The 21,631-nt window shown below is 36.0% G+C and overlaps 1 protein-coding gene across 2 annotated transcripts in view; it reads left to right on the forward strand.

Moving 5' to 3' along the window:
• The first annotated feature begins 146 nt into the window (after positions 1-146).
• LOC128030018 (V-type proton ATPase subunit H) overlaps positions 147-21,631 on the forward strand; it is a 34,714-nt gene continuing 13,229 nt past the window's right edge. The window contains exons 1-11 of one of the 2 annotated variants that reach the window (XM_052617481.1): positions 147-307; positions 862-995; positions 2,769-2,868; positions 3,122-3,211; positions 3,584-3,697; positions 5,516-5,620; positions 11,020-11,073; positions 12,101-12,198; positions 12,729-12,921; positions 20,242-20,420; positions 20,502-20,627. In XM_052617481.1, the coding sequence (XP_052473441.1) occupies positions 892-995; positions 2,769-2,868; positions 3,122-3,211; positions 3,584-3,697; positions 5,516-5,620; positions 11,020-11,073; positions 12,101-12,198; positions 12,729-12,921; positions 20,242-20,420; positions 20,502-20,627 (1,163 nt within the window). In that variant the 5' untranslated portion in view covers positions 147-307; positions 862-891. The remainder of the gene's footprint in view (positions 308-861; positions 996-2,768; positions 2,869-3,121; positions 3,212-3,583; positions 3,698-5,515; positions 5,621-11,019; positions 11,074-12,100; positions 12,199-12,728; positions 12,922-20,241; positions 20,421-20,501; positions 20,628-21,631) is intronic. The other variant, XM_052617489.1, reaches the window with a different exon arrangement.

Here is a 21,631-nt window from a genome sequence, read left to right on the forward strand (position 1 = left end):
AGATTTAGGCTATATTAAATTAAAGTATGGACATTTATTTATAGAAGTAGGCCTTTATTATACCTCAAATTTCTTTACAAAGCGTCCAGCGGTAACAGCCTCACTTCCATAAAAGCACCACTGAACGAATCAGTGAACGCATTTTAACCATAACGGATTTAAATGAATCGAGTCACTGAGCTAAATCAAAATCCTCGCCACTGAAGATTCTACTCTTCAAGGGTTAATCGCAGGCCTTCTCACATGACAGCGTCACGTGACATGAATCCCGTGACGTCTTGTACCAATTTGACAGCAGAGGCAGCAGGTAAGCGAGAAGTCAAATGTATTTCTAATATTTCTGCTACAAATATTGCTTATTATCTGGTTCGAAAAAACATGGTCATATATCTGTATAGCAACGTCTGGCTAAACAAATAGTCTAGGCGCTAATTTTCTAACCCGCTGTTTTCTGCATTAGCAGTGGCTCTCTCCATTCAGTATTTTGTTTGTTTGTTTGTTTATGAAGACTTACAACCAATAATATAATCTTATTTTGAAATAATGTGTCGGGATCCTCCGAAGCGTTTAGTAAACCTTATTTTTTTGTTAAGTGAAGTTGTAATTCGCATTTTTACCCGTTCGCCCTTTGCTAGCTGATACACGACTCCTGCTAAGCTAAATCATATTTATAGACAATGTTTATCGATAACTTACCCACAGTAATCTTGTTTAATCTGTGTTAAGCATTGTTTTTCATTGTGTTATCAATGTTTTCTAACTCTTTTCGGGGGGAGCTAGCTGGAATGAGTACAGATGCTGCAGTATTTGTCATGGTGGCCTTTCCAGAGACAGAACATCAAGATTTGATATTGTGTTCAGTTTAAAGGTCCTAATAAATAAGAATTGAAGATGGATATCCGAGGGGCAGTGGATGCTGCCGTCCCTACCAATATCATCGCAGCCAAGGCCGCAGAGGTCCGAGCTAACAAGGTCAACTGGCAGTCCTACCTCCAGTGAGTACATCTAAATACCACTTCTGCTTCACTAGTATTATATTTTAGAAAGGTTACTGTCTATAGAGGCCACTGACTATGAAACAAGAATAAAAGTATTTGTGTATCTTTAAAATTTGGATCTTGGTTGCTTTGATACAGACAAAATAAGCTCTGGTGTAATGCTTCGTTAAAACAGGAACAGGATCTTGTAAGGAAACAGAGTTTGTGTAATTGTCTTGTGACACTTATGATGAAGATGGTGTTTTTCTGTCTTGTTCTGACATTAAGCGTTTTAAGGTTTGTCATCTATTGTATGCATAGTCCTCCCAGTTAATATTATTGGTAGCACTTTATTTTACAGTCCTGTTCCCCTTGATGTACATACTATGTACTTATTATAGTAATTACAATAACTATGTAGAAACTAGGTACTAACCCTAAACCTAACCCTACCCCATGTAGTTACCTTGTATTACCAGAACTTTCTTAGATAAATACACTGTAAGTACACTATAAGTACATGTATGTACACGTACTGTAAAATAAAGTGCAACCATGTTATTTACCAACTAAGCCAAGACTATTTTTTTTCAACCATTAAGATGCTTATAAATGTAGTCATTTATTTCCTAACCCATTAGTGATATCTACCGTTTACATAGTGATGTAGTCAGTATTTCTACCCTGTCATTAAGGGGTTAGTTACTCACTTCTACTGTTCAAAGGTTTGGGGTCAGACTTATTTATTTATTTAATTAAAATAAATTAATTCTTTCTTTCTTTCTTTTTTTTTTGTGGCACCTGACGCAATAAATGGATTTTTTTAAAAAATGTATTGTTACAAAAATGCATCACGGTTTCCAAAAAAAATAAGCATCACAACTATTTGAACATTAATAATGATACTAAATGTTCCTTGAGCACAAAGGATTGTGTGTAGGTGAAGATTAGAGTAATAGCTGCTAAAAAAAAATCAGCTTTGCTATCAGAGCAATAGATTGCATTTTAATACATATAACAGTTATTTTAAGTTGTAATAATATTTTTAGTTGTAAACAAGTAGTCAAACAAATGCAGCCTTGGAGAGCATGAGACCTCTTTTAAAAATGTTAGAAAATCCTTCAAGCCTCAGGCTTTTAAATAGTAGTTGTTGTTATATATTTGTGTTGTATTATGGTTGTTTTTATTTGTTTTATTTTGTAAACCAGGCAACTGGAAAGTTACAGAACTTTGAGGACAATAAAAAATTCAGCTAGAATTTCTTTTGATACAAATTAAGTATAATAAATACTGAATAATGAAGTCTGATAACTAGTCTATATTTTTCCATATTTCTTGAAGGAACAAGGAACAGCTCAACAACATGTATCTTTGCAAAATACAGTAAAGCAATTACAATTACTACATTTAGATCTAATTAGAACTGTAGAATTTTAATTTGTAATAATAGCCAGAAATTATACCTACAAAAATACTGAGTGCACCTTTAATTTTTAAGACTTAGACACTTATATGTGATCAATAGGACCCAGTGGGAGAAGTAACAGTTCATCAATGGGCCTGACCCATACATCCTTATTATTGCATCCTGCAAGCTCTCCACAGATGAGAAAAACACTATTTACTTGTGTGGGCTCTTGAGAATGGATATATTGGAACTTTGACAGATTAAAACAATAAAAAAGCAAGTGAGAGTAAATATGTTTAATAAAAAGAATGTGAACAATTGATGCACTTTGCTTTTGTTGTATCTATCTCCCTTTAGTCATTGGTAAGTTTCTTGCTTTTCAGGGGCCAAATGATCTCAGCTGAGGACTGTGAGTTCATTAAAAAGTTTGAGATTGCCGGGTCTGAGGACAAGCAAGCAATTCTGACAAAAGAAGGACATCAGGTGGATACTACAATCTTCTAGTATTAGTTTTGCCCCTTCCAACATTTTTAGTTTAAAAATGAAATGTACCACATTAATTTAGCATAACCAAGCTAGATCATTGTCTGTGTTTTTTGTTAGTTTTTTAGAACCACAGATGTTACAGGTCTTTTTATAGAAATTAAAACTTTGTGAAAATGACTAGGCTCACATAGGCTAAGCTTGCTTGTTGTTGTATATATTTAACTAATTCTTCTAACATATTTTATTGTAGTGTGCAAAGACCTTCCTCAACCTTATGGCTCATATATCTAAAGAGCAAACAGTTCAGTACATCCTGACCCTGATTGATGACACGCTGCAGGTAAAAACACCTTTGTATTGTTCATTTATAATACAGAAATTGACCTGTATTATCTAACTTGAAAGGTGTAGAGTTTATTGAAATGAAAAAGGTGTCTCTGAGGAAACTGAACAAATAAACTCTCACTCTCGTGAAGTATCATGTATATGATGTTGGATGTATTAAGTATTTTTCAAGGAGACAACAACGTTACCAAGTATTGCTCATGTTGTAGTGGTGTTGAAATGGCAGTACTTGATCTTTTTAATGTCCATTTGTGGAAAGCCTTTAACTCTATATCAGACGATGTGTTTGAGATCTCTATAAATCACCCAACTTTTCTGATCAGTTTATTTTATGTTGCAGTAATGGGTCTTCTGCTCTATTATACAGGAAAACCATCAAAGAGTGAATATCTTTTTTGATTATGCCAAGAAGACTAAGAATACAGCCTGGTCGTATTTCCTTCCAATGCTGAACCGTCAAGACCTATTTACTGTTCACATGGTAAGTTGCTCAGGCAAAAATAGATATGTATAATAAACACTATTGTTCAAAAGTTTGGGGTCAATATGATTTTTCTTTTTAAGAAATGTATACTTTTATTCAGCAATAATGCATTCAATCGATCAAAAGTGACAGTAAAGACATTTGCATTCAATGTTTCAAAAGATTTATGTTTAAAATAAATTTTTTCCATTTTCTGTTCACCAAATAATTCGGTCACAGTTTTCACAAAGATATAAAGCACCACAACTATTTTTAACATAAATAATAAGAATAAGAAGATTCTTGAGCACCAAATCAGCATATGAGAATGTTTTTTTGAAGGATTATTTGACACCGAAGATTGGAGTAATGGGTGCTGAAAATTCAGCTTTGTCATTACAGGAATTAAAACATTTCACATTTGAAAATGTGTAGATATGAAATGGTTATTTTAAATTGCAATGCTATTATATGTTTTCATACTCTAAACTTGTAACAGCCATAAAAGACAGGAAGTACTTTATTACAGTTATGAGCAAAAATAATCACAATATTCCTTAAATTATTTGTATTAGTATTTTAAGAAGCCCATTTCACCTGCTTTGACCTCATATTTTGTTCTGTAAAAAAATAGAATTTCTACTACACACAGTTACACACACGCAATTAAATTTCAGTGGTGTTTACTGGTGGTTCAACTGCATTTACATAACAAAGTCACCATAAAATATGGGCCAGTATCACACAACCCTTTTCTGCTGGAAGAAAAATGTTTCCAAGTAATTACTGAACAAAGTTTGCTTATCCTCCCTTCTCTATAATTACTTTGGAGTGACATTATTGCCTAAACAGAAATACAGCCAGTATTCAGGGTCATCCACAATCTTCCACATTGTATTCTGCTTATTGTATAGTAGCGTTGTGTTTTGTTCTTAAAAGCAATCAATTTTTAATTTTTATTCAACAGTAACTTGTACATACATGTTGATTATTGAGCTTACATTCAGGGCCAGAAGCTCTAAACCTCTTGTTTGAGAGTCCGTTGTAAGTATGGGGTCCATCAATAATTCATCAAAGAGTTTTCAATGCTTAGTTTTGAAGATTGAGCTTAACATTTTCCCAGGGTACTCTCATTTCCACGCAGAACAGCGTGAAGCCAGTCGTGAAGTCACAGTTTAATTACCATTCAGGCAGACGACGGTCACAGGGTGTTGAACTGCATGAGGATGGTATTTATTCCCCTTGCCATCCTCACCTAAGCTCTTAATGAAACACTCCGAAGTTCCCCTTTTGCATGGCAAGCAGAGTAAATGTCATGTCTTCTGGAAACATCAGAATGGCTCTAAATGCATTCATTACCATAGCGCGCACACACAAATGTTGGCAGTGATAGAGCTCTCAGTGAATCATTTAATCTGACCAGAAATTCAAGTATATTCTGTAGTGGTTGCATGTTCATTTGGCTAAAATATTAATTTGGGGTGTTTAATTTCAGGTTGAATGTTTCAGATGGATGTGGAGCAACAGTTGCTATTACTTATCACAATTAAGGCTGTTAATTGGCCTTTGGCCTTTTGCTACTTTTATTCAGAGGAAAACAAAGAGAACAGGAAATGATGGGGACTAAAAGCAGGATCGGGAAAATGTATGAGCTCTATACAAATTTTGTTTGTCTGCATGGCCCCAGCTCATTGTGCCAAACAAGGCACACTAGGCCACAGCCGCTTCAAGGCATTGTATATATATATTCCTATATTTAAGCATCTGTATGAAAGCCATGTCTAACAGAAATGCATTTTTCAAGCACTGATGCGACATTTCTCTTCTTTCTCTCAGGCTGCGCGGATCATAGCCAAGCTGGCTGCCTGGGGACGTGACCTGATGGAGGGCAGTGACCTGAATTATTACTTTAACTGGATTAAGACCCAGCTCAGCTCTCAGGTAGAAAACAAAGAGATTCTATCCTAAAATCAACATAACGTCTCTCTCCAACCAATCACAGGAAGAGTTCACCCAAAAATGACAATTCTGTTCTCATTTACTCACCGTCATGTCATTCCAAACCTGAAGACTTTCTTTATTGGAAAACATAATTGCAATGTTATGTAAAATGTTAGTGACTGAGTCTCAGTGTCCATTTCATTGCATCTGTTTTCATAAAATGGAAGTGAAGAGAGGCTGCAGAAAGACATTCTGCTTAATATTGAACACTTTGTTAGACAGAAGAAATTCATACAGGTTTGGAACAACATGATGCTAAGTAAAGGATCTTCCTTTTAAGAATTTTCATTTTAAGATCTACATGAGATTTGAAGATTACGTTTTTTTTTACATGCTAGACAGAAATTGTCTGTTTCTCAGCAGGCTTTTATATGTTGAAAAGATCTTCACATGATCTAAAACACATCTTCTTCTTGCATCAGTCACAGAACATAATATAGTGTTGCCTCTGTGCCTAATGATGTAAATTTTCCTATAGAATGGAAACTTTAAAAGATGCAATCACTTTCTTCTTTTATCAGTCCCCCTCCTTACACTGGAGTGTGAAAGGCAAGCTGAGGATAATTTGTGATGTGTCAAAGCACTGGCCATGTGCCATGTTCTTTAAAAAATAATAATAATAATTTTTGCCCTGAGGTTTAAAAAGTGAGCCTTCATATTGAAGATGGTTATTTAGTTTTACTTACTGTCAGTAGCAGTTACAGTTAAAATGTTTCTGTTATTTTAGTGGAGTCCAAAAGTTTGAGTCCACATGGAAAATTTAAGATCAAAATCTTTTTTTGGCAAATGTAAAGCAACTTTAAAACTTCAAATAAATTCAGAAATATTTGATTGAGCACTATTTGTAGTTTATTTTTTAAAATGTGTCAAATGTAAAATCCTGAAAATATTAAGGACTTATAAAATTGTGTTTTAGGCCTGAAAAAGTAATGAATATTTCTATAATTAGCATACTTGGTTTTACTATAAATATTTAATCACAAGTTATTAATGAATCAACCAGTATTTATTTAATCAGTCAGTTATTTAGATTTTTGTAGAGTGCATTTTCTTGAAAGCCATAGTGGGGTCCAGTTTGGTTCAGGATTGTTTCTTTTCACTGAATCATTTGAATTGGTTCACAAATGATTCTGCATGATTCATTACCAAACTGATCTGAATTTGAATGGTTGTTTTATGCTATATATGAAACATAATGGGAAAGGTCATTGAAATGTCATGGAAAATTGCTCACAAAACAGAAAAATGTGCTAAGAAATTCCGAAAATTTTTCAGTTTATAATATTAAAAAAAAATTGTAAATGTATATTTACAGAATTGAAAAAAAACAGGCATTTTCACTAGTGAAGTCAGACTTTCTGAGCCCAGCTTGTGTGTCTAACATTTTGCAGCACCTGCACAGGAATGAGTGAATTTGTATGTACTGTGTCACTCCTCGTATCCTATATGTACACAGTAGGGGGTAAGGATCTGCAGAGGCAGCCGTGCCAGGCCACTACTGCAGCAGAATGCTTTATATAAAGGGCACAATAAGAAGAATAAACCGAGAAGTGCCTAGAGCACGATTTGATCCTGGATCCTCCTGACTCAGAATGAGCTGTGAACTGTGAGCTCTGCTGCAGCAGGCCAGCCACAGATACAGATTTAGAGAATCACTCAGGGTGCAGTGGTGCTAAGTGCATTGGGTTGAGTCACATGGGAACCAGGGGTCAGCCTTACCTGTCGAAGTACAAACTTTTTTCTTTTATGCCCCATAAAACCTCTTTGTTGTACCACTGAAAATTGCTTTTCGTTTCATGTCACACCTGGTTATTACACAGTATTTGTGTGTGTGTGTGTGTGTGTGTGTGTGTGTGTGTGTGTGCGTGTGCGTGTGCATGTGTGCGTGTGCGTGTGTGTGTGCGTGTGCGTGTTTGTTGTTTGGATTTGAATGTATTCTTAATCTTAACCATTTTTGATAACTTTCAAACGTATTTAGTGTTGTTTCAAAAGCCTGAACCAAAATCCATTTATATCAGAGTGCAAATATGTGTTAATACAGTGCCTATTCATAACCCTTCATTTTTTTCATGTTTTATGTTGCTGCCTTATGTTAAATTGCTTTAAATTACTTTTTTCCACATCAATCTGCACTCCATACACCATAATGGTTAAGCAAAAAACTGTATTTTAACATCTTTGCAAATTTATTCAAAATAAAATACTTAAATACTAAAATACTTTTCCTAGAGCTAGCCTCCTGGCCAAACTGAGCAATTGGTTGACAAAGGCTTCGGTTAGTATGGTGACCAAGAAGCTGATGGTCACTCTAGTTGAGCTCCATGATCATATACGCAGATGGGAGAAACCACTCTACTGATCTGGGCTTTATGGCGGTGTGACCAAACTCAATCGTCTCTTCAGTTAAGACACCTGAAAACGCGCTTGGAATTAAAAAAAAAACACACCAAAAGATCCCCCAGACTGAGAAACAAGATTATCTGGTCTGATGAACCTCAATTTTAAGCATTATGTTTGAAGGAAACCAGCCCTGCTTATCATCTGCAGAGTACCATCAAGTAAAGTGTGCTGGTAGCAGTCTCATGCTGTGGGGATATTTTTCAGCAGCAGGGATCCTCAGTGCAGCAAAATATAGAGATAGCATTGATGAAATCCCAGGCCAGAGCTTTCGGAAGCTTAGACTGGGCAGAAGGTTTACCTTCCAATGGGACAATGACCCTAAACACACAGCAAGCATAGCTTATAGACAACTCTCTGAATGTCTCTGAGTGGCCCAGTCTCAGCCTGGGTTTGAACTAAGTCAAATATTTCTGGAAAAACCTGAAAATCTTCATCTGCCCCATCCAATGTGAAAAAGGCGAGGAGAAGAATTGCAGATAATCGCAAAATGCTGATGTGCAATGCTTGTCGCATCATTCCCAAAAAGATTTGAGGCTGTTAAGGTTCTTGAGCTAAATATTTAGTTAAGGGTATGAATACTTATGAAATGTACTTAATTCGTTTTTTTATATTTTAATAAAGTTGTTACAATTCTGTTTTTGCTTTGTCATTATGGTGAATGGAGTGTAGATTGATTTGGAAAAAAGGTCATTTAAAGCAGTTTTACATAAGGCTGCTTCATAACAAAATGTGAAAAAAAATGAAGGGGTATGAATACTTTCACATGGCACTGTATGGACATGTTTGAAGATAGTTGTAATGAACCTCCATTTACATGCAGCACTGATAACAGGAAAAGTGTTTTGGTTATATTAGAGATTGGAATTCTGTGTGAACATTTTAGAATCTTGATTTCACTCAAAACCAAATTTAACGTTGGAGACGGTGGGACATGTACCCACCACGTTTTTTAAGTTTTCAAATTATATTTACATACTTTTATTTATTTACTTTTTTTTTTATCCTCACCAACAAAGCTCCAGTTGATCACATTTCCATGCAAAACAAAATGTGTCCCCAGATATACACTACCGTTCAAAATGTTTGGATCTTAAGATTTCTTTTTAATTATTATTATTTTTTTAAGGATCTTACCAAAGTGTAATAATTCTTAATAATTGTTCTCTATTTGAATGTATTTTAAAATGTAACTTATTCCTATGATGGCAAATCTGAAATTTCAGCTGCCATTACTCCAGTTTTCAGTGTTGCATGATCCTTCAGAAAGCATTATAATATGCTGATTTGGTGCTGAAGAAACATGTCTTATTATTACAAATGTTGAAAATGTTATGCTGCATAATATTTATTTAGAAACCATTATAATTTCCATTGTTATTTCCATTTTGATGTAAAAAAGTTAATCTGAACAGCATTTGTCAAAACTTGTTCCCTGTTTGCAAGTTGTAATGACGAGTTCTACGAGCATGTGAATGCGTTGCCGTTGATAGTGTTGCCATAGAAATGTATAATTCAGAGTCCAGGGACCTGGAATAGCTCAGAGTAGAACGTCAACTCAGAATTGTGTTACTTATGACATGGAGTGAACGCAGCTTACTGTCTTACAGACCCCAAACATTTGAACAGTAGTGTACCTCCACTATTTTGGTTTAATCAAAAGAAGTGTGCATACAATGAATTTTTGGGGGTTCATAGTTGTAAGAAAATAAAGCCATATTTGTGATTTAATCACTGAAAACATCCCTCTTTTGTGTACTGACACATTCAGTGTTTTTTGATTGCTTCATTAGAAAATGGCTTTAGAGTACAGTTTTGAGCTTAGTGGAAAGACACAGTTATATACTTCAGGAGAGTGTATAACCTTCAGATAGATTTCTGCATTAGATTGGTTTATTTAAAACCGAAGTAAAAAGAGAGAGAGTAAAACATGACTTGTACTGTATAGACATTTTGTTTTTTGTTTTTTGTATAAAAAATAGCTGTATAAATAATGTGTTATTCTACAGTAGATGTGATAAATAAGATGGTTTACATTTACTTTCAGTTAAATGAAACGTACTAGAATCTTTATTCTGCTTTTATGAGCTTATTAAATAAATTATGAATGTATGGCATCTCATGAAATACCTTCAAAATGAATGAAAGATCTTTTGATGCATTACAAAAACTTAATTCAGTTCATTATTTATAAAGTAATTACTTCATTCTAGTTGTTTTATTATGACTATCAGAGATCCGCAGTGCTTTGGTCCTCTGCTAATTAGAACACGTTTTATTTTGTTTGGTATTTTTATTCATACAACGGTTTCTGGCCTTATTGAATGCATATACTTACAGATCACATGATAAAGTCCAGCTTTCATTTTCACTTCCCCTACAAATCATCTAACAGTAATAGGATGTTGCATTTTGCATGCAATTTCATATTTTAGCCCTTGGGCCCTCTGAATTAATAAATGTTGAAAATCATAAAAAGAAGCAGTTCATGTTTATTAGACCACTCTGAGTGCGCTCCATAAATTAGTTTCATTGTAGCTGAGTTGTGAATAAACGTTTTTAATGAATCAGGAAAAATGCTTTCAATTCTAAGCTGGAAATGACTATAAATACCAGTTTAATTATTTGGGGATTTTAAGATGCCAGTTGCAAAAGTGTTGACTTTCGTGTCTTTACATACAATTTGCGACTTAGCTCTTGTGACATGCTTAAACATTGAATTTTGCAGTGCAGTTGAGACTGAAATAAATGCAGTGCCACTCTTCCACAGAATTTAAGACGGTTGCCTGTCATGAACAAGCCGTCTCACTCATGCAGGAGTCATATGCCTCCAATCACTGTCCAATAATGTCGCTCTATTTTCCTCCAACGAGGCCCAGAATCACAGATTTTTTTTCTTTCTATCTTTTTTTGTATTTGTTTTTTTTTTGTTTGTTTGTTAGAAACTACATGGTACAGGTGCTGAACCTGGAACAGGGACCATCTCCCCCAGTGAAGTGAGTATGTCACAAATGAAGGAGGTGGATGTGCAACTGTGTGAATTATCCTCCATCACCTTTCAGAGGCCGAGATCTTCACCCCTATCTTTTCTGGGATGCGGCACACACTTTTTCTTGTTTACTGCTTATTTTTTTTCCATTCATATTCACTGTGAATTTTTTCACTCTTTCCTACAGCTGCACCACAACACTTTTTTTTGTCTGTGTCAATCTATAAGCATTTTTACAAAGATTCGTTCCTCTCTTGCCAGTGGCTGTGGTCATAATTCAGTATATCTGCCTTTTTTTTTTTTTTTTTTTACCTAGACCTGATAGATTGAAATGACCACGAGAAGGCTTTTGTCTTGTACTCTAGCGGTATTCATCTTTATTTTTTATGCTTTTTAGAGTACATTTGAAAATACTATTTTTTTTCCTTTCATCATATGTCGCAAGTCAAAATCTGCTGGCGCAATGCAAGCGGGCACAAATCTGTTCAATTACCTCTCATGGCTCTTAAGACGTCTCCACTTTGCTATTCGTCATGACCTTTCTGCCTGTCTCTTCTATTCTCTGGACCACTCTGCTTTTATGCATATGGTGCTGATGCTACAGCATCATCTTCCTGGTTAATAACTGAGTCTGTTCACTCCTCTCAGCCACGTCTCCTCTAACATCTCTCTATGATTCACTCACTCTATCCAGGTTTCAAGGCTGCTGCTTTCTCTCTGCTGCATTGTGGGATTGCCTCTTTGATCCAGCATGTTACCCAAAAGCTGTTTTTTATAAAGTCAGAACTGTACTGCATGTGCATAAGTGAATGCAGAATTACAGAGAGTGTAAATGCTGCCTGAGCAGCCTAGTTTCATAGTGTTCCTTTGCTAGTTCCTGAAAAGGATGGGCTTGTTATTCCACGCATCCATTTCCCGGCTTATCTGAACTGTTCTGTTCTTCCTGTTCTGATCATGTTGTCCTTTTGTGTTTGTGTGCATGCTAATCTCTGCGTGTTTGGTGTATGTGTATTTTTTTCTTCTGACCCTCACAGAGCTCCCAGTATGTGCAGTGCGTTGCTGGTTGCCTGCAGCTGATGCTGAGAGTGAATGAATACAGATTCGCCTGGGTGGAGGCTGACGGAGTGAACTGGTAACACCAACTTTCACACTAATATGATTTTTTAAATCTGTAACCAGTTGTCTGGAAAATTCATAGAAAAGGTATAAAAATGATTGTTAAAAAGGAATATGTACCCTGTAACCAATTTATTATTATAATTAATATGTGTGCTCTACTCACGCCCCTTTAATGCTTCCCGTCCCTTGCTGTATTGAAGAACAAATCTTGTAGAACAAGAAAGCATCTCTCATTCTAGCAGGTTTTAGCCCTGTGATCATAAATACTCCTTTGTTTGCTAGTGTACAGACAGAGTAAAAGACAGGACAATGAGGCGTCTTTGAAGATAATTGTATTTTTCTTGCCTCTGAAGTAAAATTTATTTTATGTAATGGTCTCATTATATATCAGAAAAATGTGTGCTCTCATTTCCCCTCATCTCACCCATCCAACCATCAGGTCTAACTTTATGAAGAGGATCCTCTCAGCACACCATATGGGGGAGGGTGGGGGATGCCCTACTGTTTAGTAACTTCGATTGTTCTGTTCTGTGCATCTTTCAGCATCACGGCAGTGTTGAGCAATAAGTGTGGCTTCCAGCTGCAGTATCAGATGGTCTTCTGTGTGTGGCTCCTGGCATTCAGTCCGCAACTCTGCGAACAGCTGCGGCGCTACAACGTAGTACCGGCACTCTCCGACATCCTCCAAGAGTCTGTCAAAGAGAAGGTCACTCGCATAATCCTGGCTGCTTTCAGGGTATGTGTCTTGAAATGTGTCTGCTTCAAACTGCAGTCGGTAGCAACCCAGTCTCCTTTTATGAACCCTTATTACTTTATGAATGCAAACGAATTCATTAGGGACTGTCAGATCATCCTTAAATCATCCTTATGTGATTGACTTTACCAGACTAGCAGACTAGCTAATGGTTCTATTATGTTTTTTTTCTAAATTAATTTTAATTAATAAACGGCTGATAGAAATATCACAAATGTCCACTGAGTCTTTAGAGACAGATTTGAACCATTGTGACCTATCGCACTTAAAGGGTGAAACATTTTTCAGAGACACACCATATTAAGACACTTAAGAGAAAGACACTTAACCCCAATCATGTACAAGGCACCACTGCTGCAATTAGAGTGCTTTGAGGAAATGAAAAGCAAAGCATCTGTTAAATTCAGGTAAGTAAAGGCATCATATAAACATATAAAAACACTTAATGAGTGATCATTAAGTCTAATGGCAGACTATTTATCTGACTTTTCTTGGTGTACAAATAATGAATGAAAGTGCATGTGCTGAATCCATTACAGATGGATGGGTGTGTTGGTTTTCTCACTTTTTTTCAGATTAGGATTTCACTCAGCAGAAGGTGTCCTCTTCAGAGTCCATTAGCAGATCACTCACTCTTTTATTTTGAAAGGATTTAATTTGCCCAGCGTTTCCATGATGAATGTACTAAGAACCCCATTATTACCTAATTAAGGTTGCAGATTGACAAAAGCGCTCATTTTAATCTCTTCCACACTCTCCTCTCGCATCATCGCCCATTCAGTGCTTGGTTTTTAGAGACTATAAAAGGAAAGAATAAAGAAGAAAAAGACTTGTCACACCCACATTGCCCTTCCTGCTTGTGTTGATCATTTGAATTAGTGCTAGACCGAATGTGGTCCTAAGGCATTTTATCTTCCTTTGGGCTTATTACTTTTCCACTGCCGGCACATATTTGTTTAATGCATAACTGAGGCACAAAAACAGGCCGTGTGTAACTCTTATTCTGCATTTCATTTTCCTGCACATGCCGTTCATAGTGCCGTTCATACATTTAATGTTCAAATTAGCCCTGAAAGCTGGGCTATGTTGTTGGTATTAGAGTTGTGTAATGAATTCATTGTCCATGTCGCTGACAGTATTGAATTAGAGTGCAGTGCTTCATTCATCTCACCTGCTGAAGAGCTTATTAAATTGTCTTGACTGGCTGTTCTCTCTCTGTGCCTGCATGATTGCATAGCTTCCATTCTGCAGCTATTAGTGGATCTGCCTCTGCACATTTGCAATTATTTATGTTTCACATGTGTACACTCTTCCCCACTGTTATATATAGTATTGCCTAAAGCAAAACTTTAATTCAGTTCATTTCAGTTCAGTTTTAATTATAAAGCACATTTAAAAGGCTCATATGATGCAATTTAAAATTTTCCATTCGCTTTGGAGTGTTACAAGCTCTTGGTCCATTAAGAAGATCTGTAAAGTTGCAAAGATTATAGTCTCAAATCCAAAGAGATATTCTTTATCAAAGTTAAGACTCTGCCACGCCCCCCCCCCTTAAACGGCTCATTTAAACACGCCCCCACACGTCTACATCACTATGTGGAAATATTTGCTTAATGCCGCCCAAATGTTCACGCAAAGAAACAAGGTGTGGTTTCAGTAACCGCAGTTAGTATTGAAGCAGCCATGTCAGTGAGATGCTGTGTGTTTCTTGGCGAAAGCAAAAGCACTTTATTTGGCCTTCCGAAAATAGATGCATTTAGGAATCTTGAAGATTACTTACAACAGAACAGCAACGCATTTTATGGACAACCGTTTGTGAACCTAGGCAAGGAGGTAATTCTGACTTTGGTATGACAATATGGTGCTTCTGAATCAGCTACTGTATGTATGTTTTGTTATTAGTTTAAGTATTTGCTATTGACAGTTCAGATGCAGAGTTTTGCACGTCATGTGTGTGTGTGAGAGAGAGAAAGAGAAAGAGAGAGAGAGAGAGAGAGAGAGAGAGAGAGAGACAGTCACATCAAAATAGAGTCAGCTGTCTTAACCGTCTGTGGCTTGTGTACTGCAAACACATACTAAGTCAATACTAACATACTCATACTAAGTCAAACACATACTTAATCAAACAAAGGACATCATTAACTATAATTACATTTATTTTGAAAGATGAAGCTCATGATTATAGAAAGAGTCTTTACATTTCTGACGAATGCTTGCAGTGTTCGGCCAATCACAATACACCGGGTCAGTTGACCAATCAGAGCAGACTGCGCTTGTGGAAGGAGGGACTTTGTAGAAAATGACACGTTTGAGAGAGGCAGGGCATAGAGGACCTTCAGTAATGTACAGTATTCGAAAAAGAATGTGTTTTTTGAACATTAAAGCATGTCAACATATTCTGTTACACCAAATACACAAAATAATGATCTTTAAAAATGCATCATATGACCCCTTTAAAATCAACCTTAATTAGGCAAAAGTCTGTCTGTCTATTGAGCTACTGTGAGGAAAATATTTATTTGAGTCCCTGCTGATTTTGTAAATTTGCCCACTTACAAAAAAATGAATTGTCTGTAAATTTTTATGGTAGTTTTATTTTAATCGCTAGAGACAGAATACCATTCAAACAATCCAGAAAGAAAAAAAATGCTAAAAAGGTTAAAAATATATTTGCATTTCAGTGAGTGAAATAAGTATTTGACCCCCAAGCAAAACATGACTAAGTACTTGATGCAGAAACTCCCTTCGCGGTATGTTTCGGGTCATTGTCATGCTGGAAGACCCACACATGACCCATCTTCAGTGTTCTGGCTCAGGGAAGGAGGTTCTCGTCTAAGACTTTACAGTACATGGCCCCGTCCATTTGCCCTTCAATGCGGGGAAGTCATCCTGTACCCTTAGCAGAAAAACAGCCCCTAAGCATAATGTTTCCAACTGTGAGTTTAGTCTCATCTGATCACAGCACTTTCTCCAAAGCCTTCTCTCAATCATTTAGATGTTCATTGGCAAACTTTAAATGAGCCTGTACATGTGCCTTCTTGAGCAGGGGTACCTCTCGGGCGCTGCAGGATTTCAGTCCATTGTGGCGTAGTGTGTTACCAATGTTTTGCTTGGTGACTATGGTCCCAACTGCCTAAAGATCAATAACAAGCTTCTCCCATGTAGTTCAGGTCTGGTCCCTCACCTTTCACACGATCATCCTTACCCCACGAGGCAAGATCTTGCACAGTGGTCCAGAACGAGGCTGATTGATGGTTGTTTTGAATTTCTTCCATTTCCGAATAATCACACCAAGCTTCCTGCTGATGGTCTTGTAGCTCATTGTGCAGATCTTCAGTCTTGTCTCTGACATCCTTTGACAGCTCCTTGGTCTTGCCCATGGTGGTGGGAGAGGTTGGAATGGAACACAGATTATGTGGAGAGATTTCTTATACTCCTAACAAGCTGACATTAAGAGTAACTTCTTAAAGTGACAGGAGTAATCTGTGTTCAACATGGGCACATAACCAATCTCTGGGAGCCAGAGATTGTTTTAATTTGGGGTTGGAGCTAAACTCTGTAGGACATTGATTGGACAGGAGCGGTATTGGACACCCCTTCATGTATCAAACCCTCTCTTGTTCTATCTGACATTCTGTCTGTTCAATTTATCTATCATTCTATAGTATTTAACAATAACACACTAACATCATTCTACAGTCATTCTGTCACTCTATCGTTTTTCAATTCTGAGTGTGAGTCAGTTCTACAAGAGTACAGATGAAATTAAATGAAATAGACAACAAATATGACAGATGAATACAATATAAATACATAATATAGTCTTTTACTACTCTGTCTATATGTCTGTGTGTCTGTCTATCTATCATCTGTCTGTCTGGCTGTCTATCTTTCAATCATTGTACAGTATCTAACACTCGCTCAGTCATTTTCCAATTCTGAATCCAAGTGTCTTGTTTTTTTTTTGTTTTTTTTACAAGTTCATTTACTCTCATGCAAATGAACCATGCTTACTGCTCATTGATCAATGTCTTATTTCCACTGAATGGGAAAGCAGCGTGTAAGTATGCATAGATGCAGAATGTCACAGAGGAAGGTTCAGGACAGCATTGTGCTAACAATCCATCATCTTGTTAACTAGAGCTCTACATTGGGCTAATCAGTTTTCTGACCCATTCAACATGATTTATTATGTGCTGCAAAACAAGCATTACATGGACAGAAATTGTGTTACAAATGTATGAAGGAGACTCCGTCTCTTGTGACAGAGAATGTGTACATGGTATTGAGTACATCTGGAATAGGATCTGATAAAGAATATGACACACTGTATACATGGCAATGAGAATGAGAAAAGGTATGAAGCCTTTGTCTGAAATAGAGATGTGTGTCCGGACCATGTTTGCAGCAGGACTGCTAAAACCAAGACCTGTCAAACAGCTTTACAGCAGTCTGCACTGAAACCAAACATTAGGCTGCTGCAAATTAAAATGCCAGCACTGTTCATCGCCTCTTCAAAATGCATTATTGTAATTCAGTGCTGCAAGCTATCGCTTTATTAGGAGTCTGTCACTTCCTCTTAATATCAACTCTTTCTTTGCTAGCTTACTTACACCTCTTTTAAATCTTTGCTGTCCTTCATACGTGCAACAGCATGACATCCTTCATGCTGGGCAGCTGGGCGATCACTGACTCTAAATTTTTCCATTTTCGTTAGGGGCTTTATTGTGTAATAATGTCACAATTCTGCTGATTAAAAGCTGCTGGGAGGCAATGAGATATCTAATAATTGCTTTGTTTCTACCTCACTAGCTTCAACGTAGTGGAAGTGTCTCAGTAACAGTGATTCAGGACCATTTAAAATGAGATCTGGGGCTGGATTCATGAAACATTCTCAGAAATTTCTCCGTAACTGCCATTTGTATCATATTTTCTAACTTAAGAAAAAAGTTAAGAATAATTTGTGTTCCCAAACATTCTTCTTAAGAATATTCTTATCTCTTTTTTTTTTTTTAAGTTGTTCTTGAAAAGAATCAAATTGAAAATCACTGTAAATAGCTTTGTAAGGTTAGGATAACTTCAGACCTATCTTAAATCCCAACTGTTAAGAAAGATTTAATACATTTATTGGGTTATTTCAAATTAATTGTTATAGTTAAGCATTACAACAACACTAGCTACAAATAATACATAGTAGGACTATTAATAGTGATGTGCACAGGTTTTCTGAAGTGGCACACCAATGACTGATAGTGTCAGCCACGATCAGTCATGATTATCTGTGACGTGACTTTTTGCTAAATTAAAAATTCAGCAACAACACTAAAAGCAAGTAAGATTTTTGGCCTTTAAATACAATATAATATTTGGCAGTATTCAGCGCAATCACTTTTTAACCTGTTTGAGAGCTCAGCTTCTTAGGCTGCTTGAGTGGAATTACATTTTATGTACTACCTTGAGTTTATCAGTGTTTGATGACTACCGCTAGTATCTAGATGAACAATTTAAGAGGAATGTTCCAGTAATGACAGAAAGGGCATGTTTTTCAAGGCTTGCGGGTGAGTTTTCAAAGAGCGACACCTAATTTTAGTACAGCTAAGAGCAAGGAGTTTTCAAAAGAAGGAAGTCATTGCTTATGTTAGCATTTCCTGCCAAATGAGCCATGTCCATTAAGACTAATGAATTCTTAGAAATAAAAGCACTCTTATTCAAATATGGCATGTTAATTTCCTCTTCAAGTCACATTGCTCAGTGGTGAAGTTCGTGTCAAACAGGTTCTGGTAAAACATTGCGGACACTATGTGGTTGCACAAAGCTTTTCTGCTTTTTTTTTTTTAAATTAAGTAGAAACTCTGAATGCATATTTAAGATTTTAAGCACTGACTTTCTCTTCACATCAGTCTCAATTAGAGATGCACCGATGCTAAATTACTCAGCCGATACTGATAGATGATTATTCATAATTATGCCAATAGTTTAATTTTACTTAAGGAAAAAATTTAATCTCTCCCAACTAATGCTGTACACTATACAGGGAACCCTTTAATTTGGTACGTGATATTAGAGGTTAAAATTAACAACAAAACTTTAAAATTAATGCTATTAATTTTCAGATATATAAAAAATTGCATTTGAATAAAACATTTGTATACAACACAATTGCACATCATATTTTTCTTAAATTGTCTTCACGACAGATTCATTCAAACATTACATATATAATTAGCAGTAAATAAGCCCCCCTCTAATTAACAGACATGAACACCGGATAACTTTCCTAAGGTAAATCCTTAAGTGATTGTTCTCAAACTGTTTTTATAGTCTGTTTTTCGGTTGAAACACTGATTGAGGGATTACATGAGATTACATTTTTGTAAACTGTAACATGTATTAAACTGGAAGAGACTATCGCTCCACACTGCCACTAGTGGCTACAGTGATCTGTAACTCCACATTTAAGAGAGTGAAAACTGCATTTATTGTTTGAATTTGGGAAAAAAATGGATAGAATTTGAGAGCTGAGACTTCTTATTAGAAGCAACAAAACCCAAAGCTCTTCGTAATTATTGGATAAGAGGTGCATTACAAAAAAGACCTATGGGTGACGGATAGAGTCAAATAGAATCGGTGTTAACTCCATTAATGCGTTATTATTGCTTTAACTTGTAGCGCTCTAAATGAGACACAATATGCATTTTCTTCACTCAAGTTGCTGTCTCCCATGTTTTTGCACATTTTTGATTAACAAGAAATAATCAGCCATAATTATTGGCTGTTTCTAAACAAATTAGGCTGTTATCGGCCAATATCAATTATTGGCAGATGTCTTGGTGCATCTCAAGTCTCAGTTATTCAAATAGTTATTTATTCCAGTGCTGTGCAATAGCTCTCTTTCTGGGAAATAGTCTTGAATTTACTGAATCATTTGACTGCAGAAGCCAAGGACAGATCTTTAAAGTCCAGGTTTAGCTATTCAGCCATTGCTGATTTAAAATGTAGAAGTTCTTCAATGTCATCTTTTGTTTTGATTTTGAATGTATATTGTTCTTTATTGCTAAACACCATGGTAACACGGTATCCACCTTCAAGTGAAATCTGATGAAAGAAAGAGTTTATCTTTTAAATATTTGAAATGAATGAAATGTTGAAAAATGAATTAAATGTTTAAATCTGGTTACTTTTTGTTCTAGAAATCAAAATAATTTGTGTTTGGGTCATTTTCAGTACTCTTATTACTTGTTATCCACTTGAATAATTTCTGCGATAACAAAGTTAACGTTTCATGTTTGGACATTTCTGTAGAACCTGCTGGAGAAGTCCGCTGAGAGAGAGACCCGTCAAGAGTACGCACTTGCTATGATCCAATGCAAAGTGCTCAAACAGCTGGAGAACCTGGACCAGCAGAAATATGATGATGAGGACATCACGGAGGACATCAAGTTCCTGCTGGAAAAACTGGGAGAGAGCGTTCAGGATCTCAGGTAAAGCCCACATACTTCCTCAACATGTTTTCAAAAAAACATTCCCTCACATTTATACTTCTTACCTTCTTCCTCTTGTAGTTCTTTTGATGAGTACAGCTCTGAGCTGAAGTCTGGCCGTCTGGAGTGGAGTCCAGTGCACAAATCGGAGAAGTTCTGGAGGGAAAACGCTGTTCGCCTGAACGAGAAGAACTATGAGCTGCTGAAGTAAGAAGCGTCTGGTGTTAGTATTTGGGCTGAACTGTGAGTTGCTGTATAACTTGCTTTAGGGTCAACCTGTAGATAGTAACACTGGCATTCAAAATGTAACACTATTCTCAAATGTGCTATAGTTAAAGAGGGAGAGATCATTTGTTTCTTTTTGGCATTAACAGCGATCTGTCACAGTCACACACTCACACACGCACCATAGAGTCTCGAAACCTCAAAAAAAAAATTAATCGACAGAATTTGAGATTGAGATTTTATCAAAAAGAATAAAACTTAATTACATTTTTAAAGAAAATATTTTTATTATAATAATTATTTTTTATTTATATATTTATTTTTTGGCTTTTTCTTCAAATGTTTAATTGTGACTCCCACTCCAGCTGATAAGAGTCACAAATATAATATTTAATTATTTAATTTGTGAAGATTGTGAACAAGTGGCAAATCATAATTTACAGTTGTAGTGATCCATTTTATGATATTTAACTGATTGAGTTTTTAGTTTTCAACAGACAAATAAACAGGTCTTGTCTTCCTTTTAAAGAAGCACATTTACTTGAAGCACAAACTTGTTTATGATAGTCGGACTTGTTTTCTAGAATATATATTGATATACAAAGCAGAAAGCTCACTAAATGTTGACAATTTATTGTTTAAGAACAACCTGTTTGCCAGTTTACCCCAAGAAAACTTTAAGATACAGTGGCTGCTAAATATTTGTGTTCTTGTGAATTCTTTACCCCCCCCCCCCCCATTATTTCTGTCGATCTCTCTTCATAAAACAGTAACAAAGGCCATAAATAAAACAATCACCTATTGCACCTTTAAGTCAGAACATTCTGTTTCTGCTTCAGATTTTGAAATGACATCTAATTGAATCTAAATTAAATCAGAAAGTCCTCATGTACGTAGCATCTTTTTTTGGATCGTGATTCGTGATTAAAATGCAGTGTTTGCCTCTCATTTTAAATGGCCTGTAATAGAGCAAAAAACATTTTGAT

This window comes from Carassius gibelio, chromosome A2 (assembly GCF_023724105.1).
Source record: "Carassius gibelio isolate Cgi1373 ecotype wild population from Czech Republic chromosome A2, carGib1.2-hapl.c, whole genome shotgun sequence".
NCBI classification, from domain to species: domain Eukaryota; kingdom Metazoa; phylum Chordata; class Actinopteri; order Cypriniformes; family Cyprinidae; genus Carassius; species Carassius gibelio.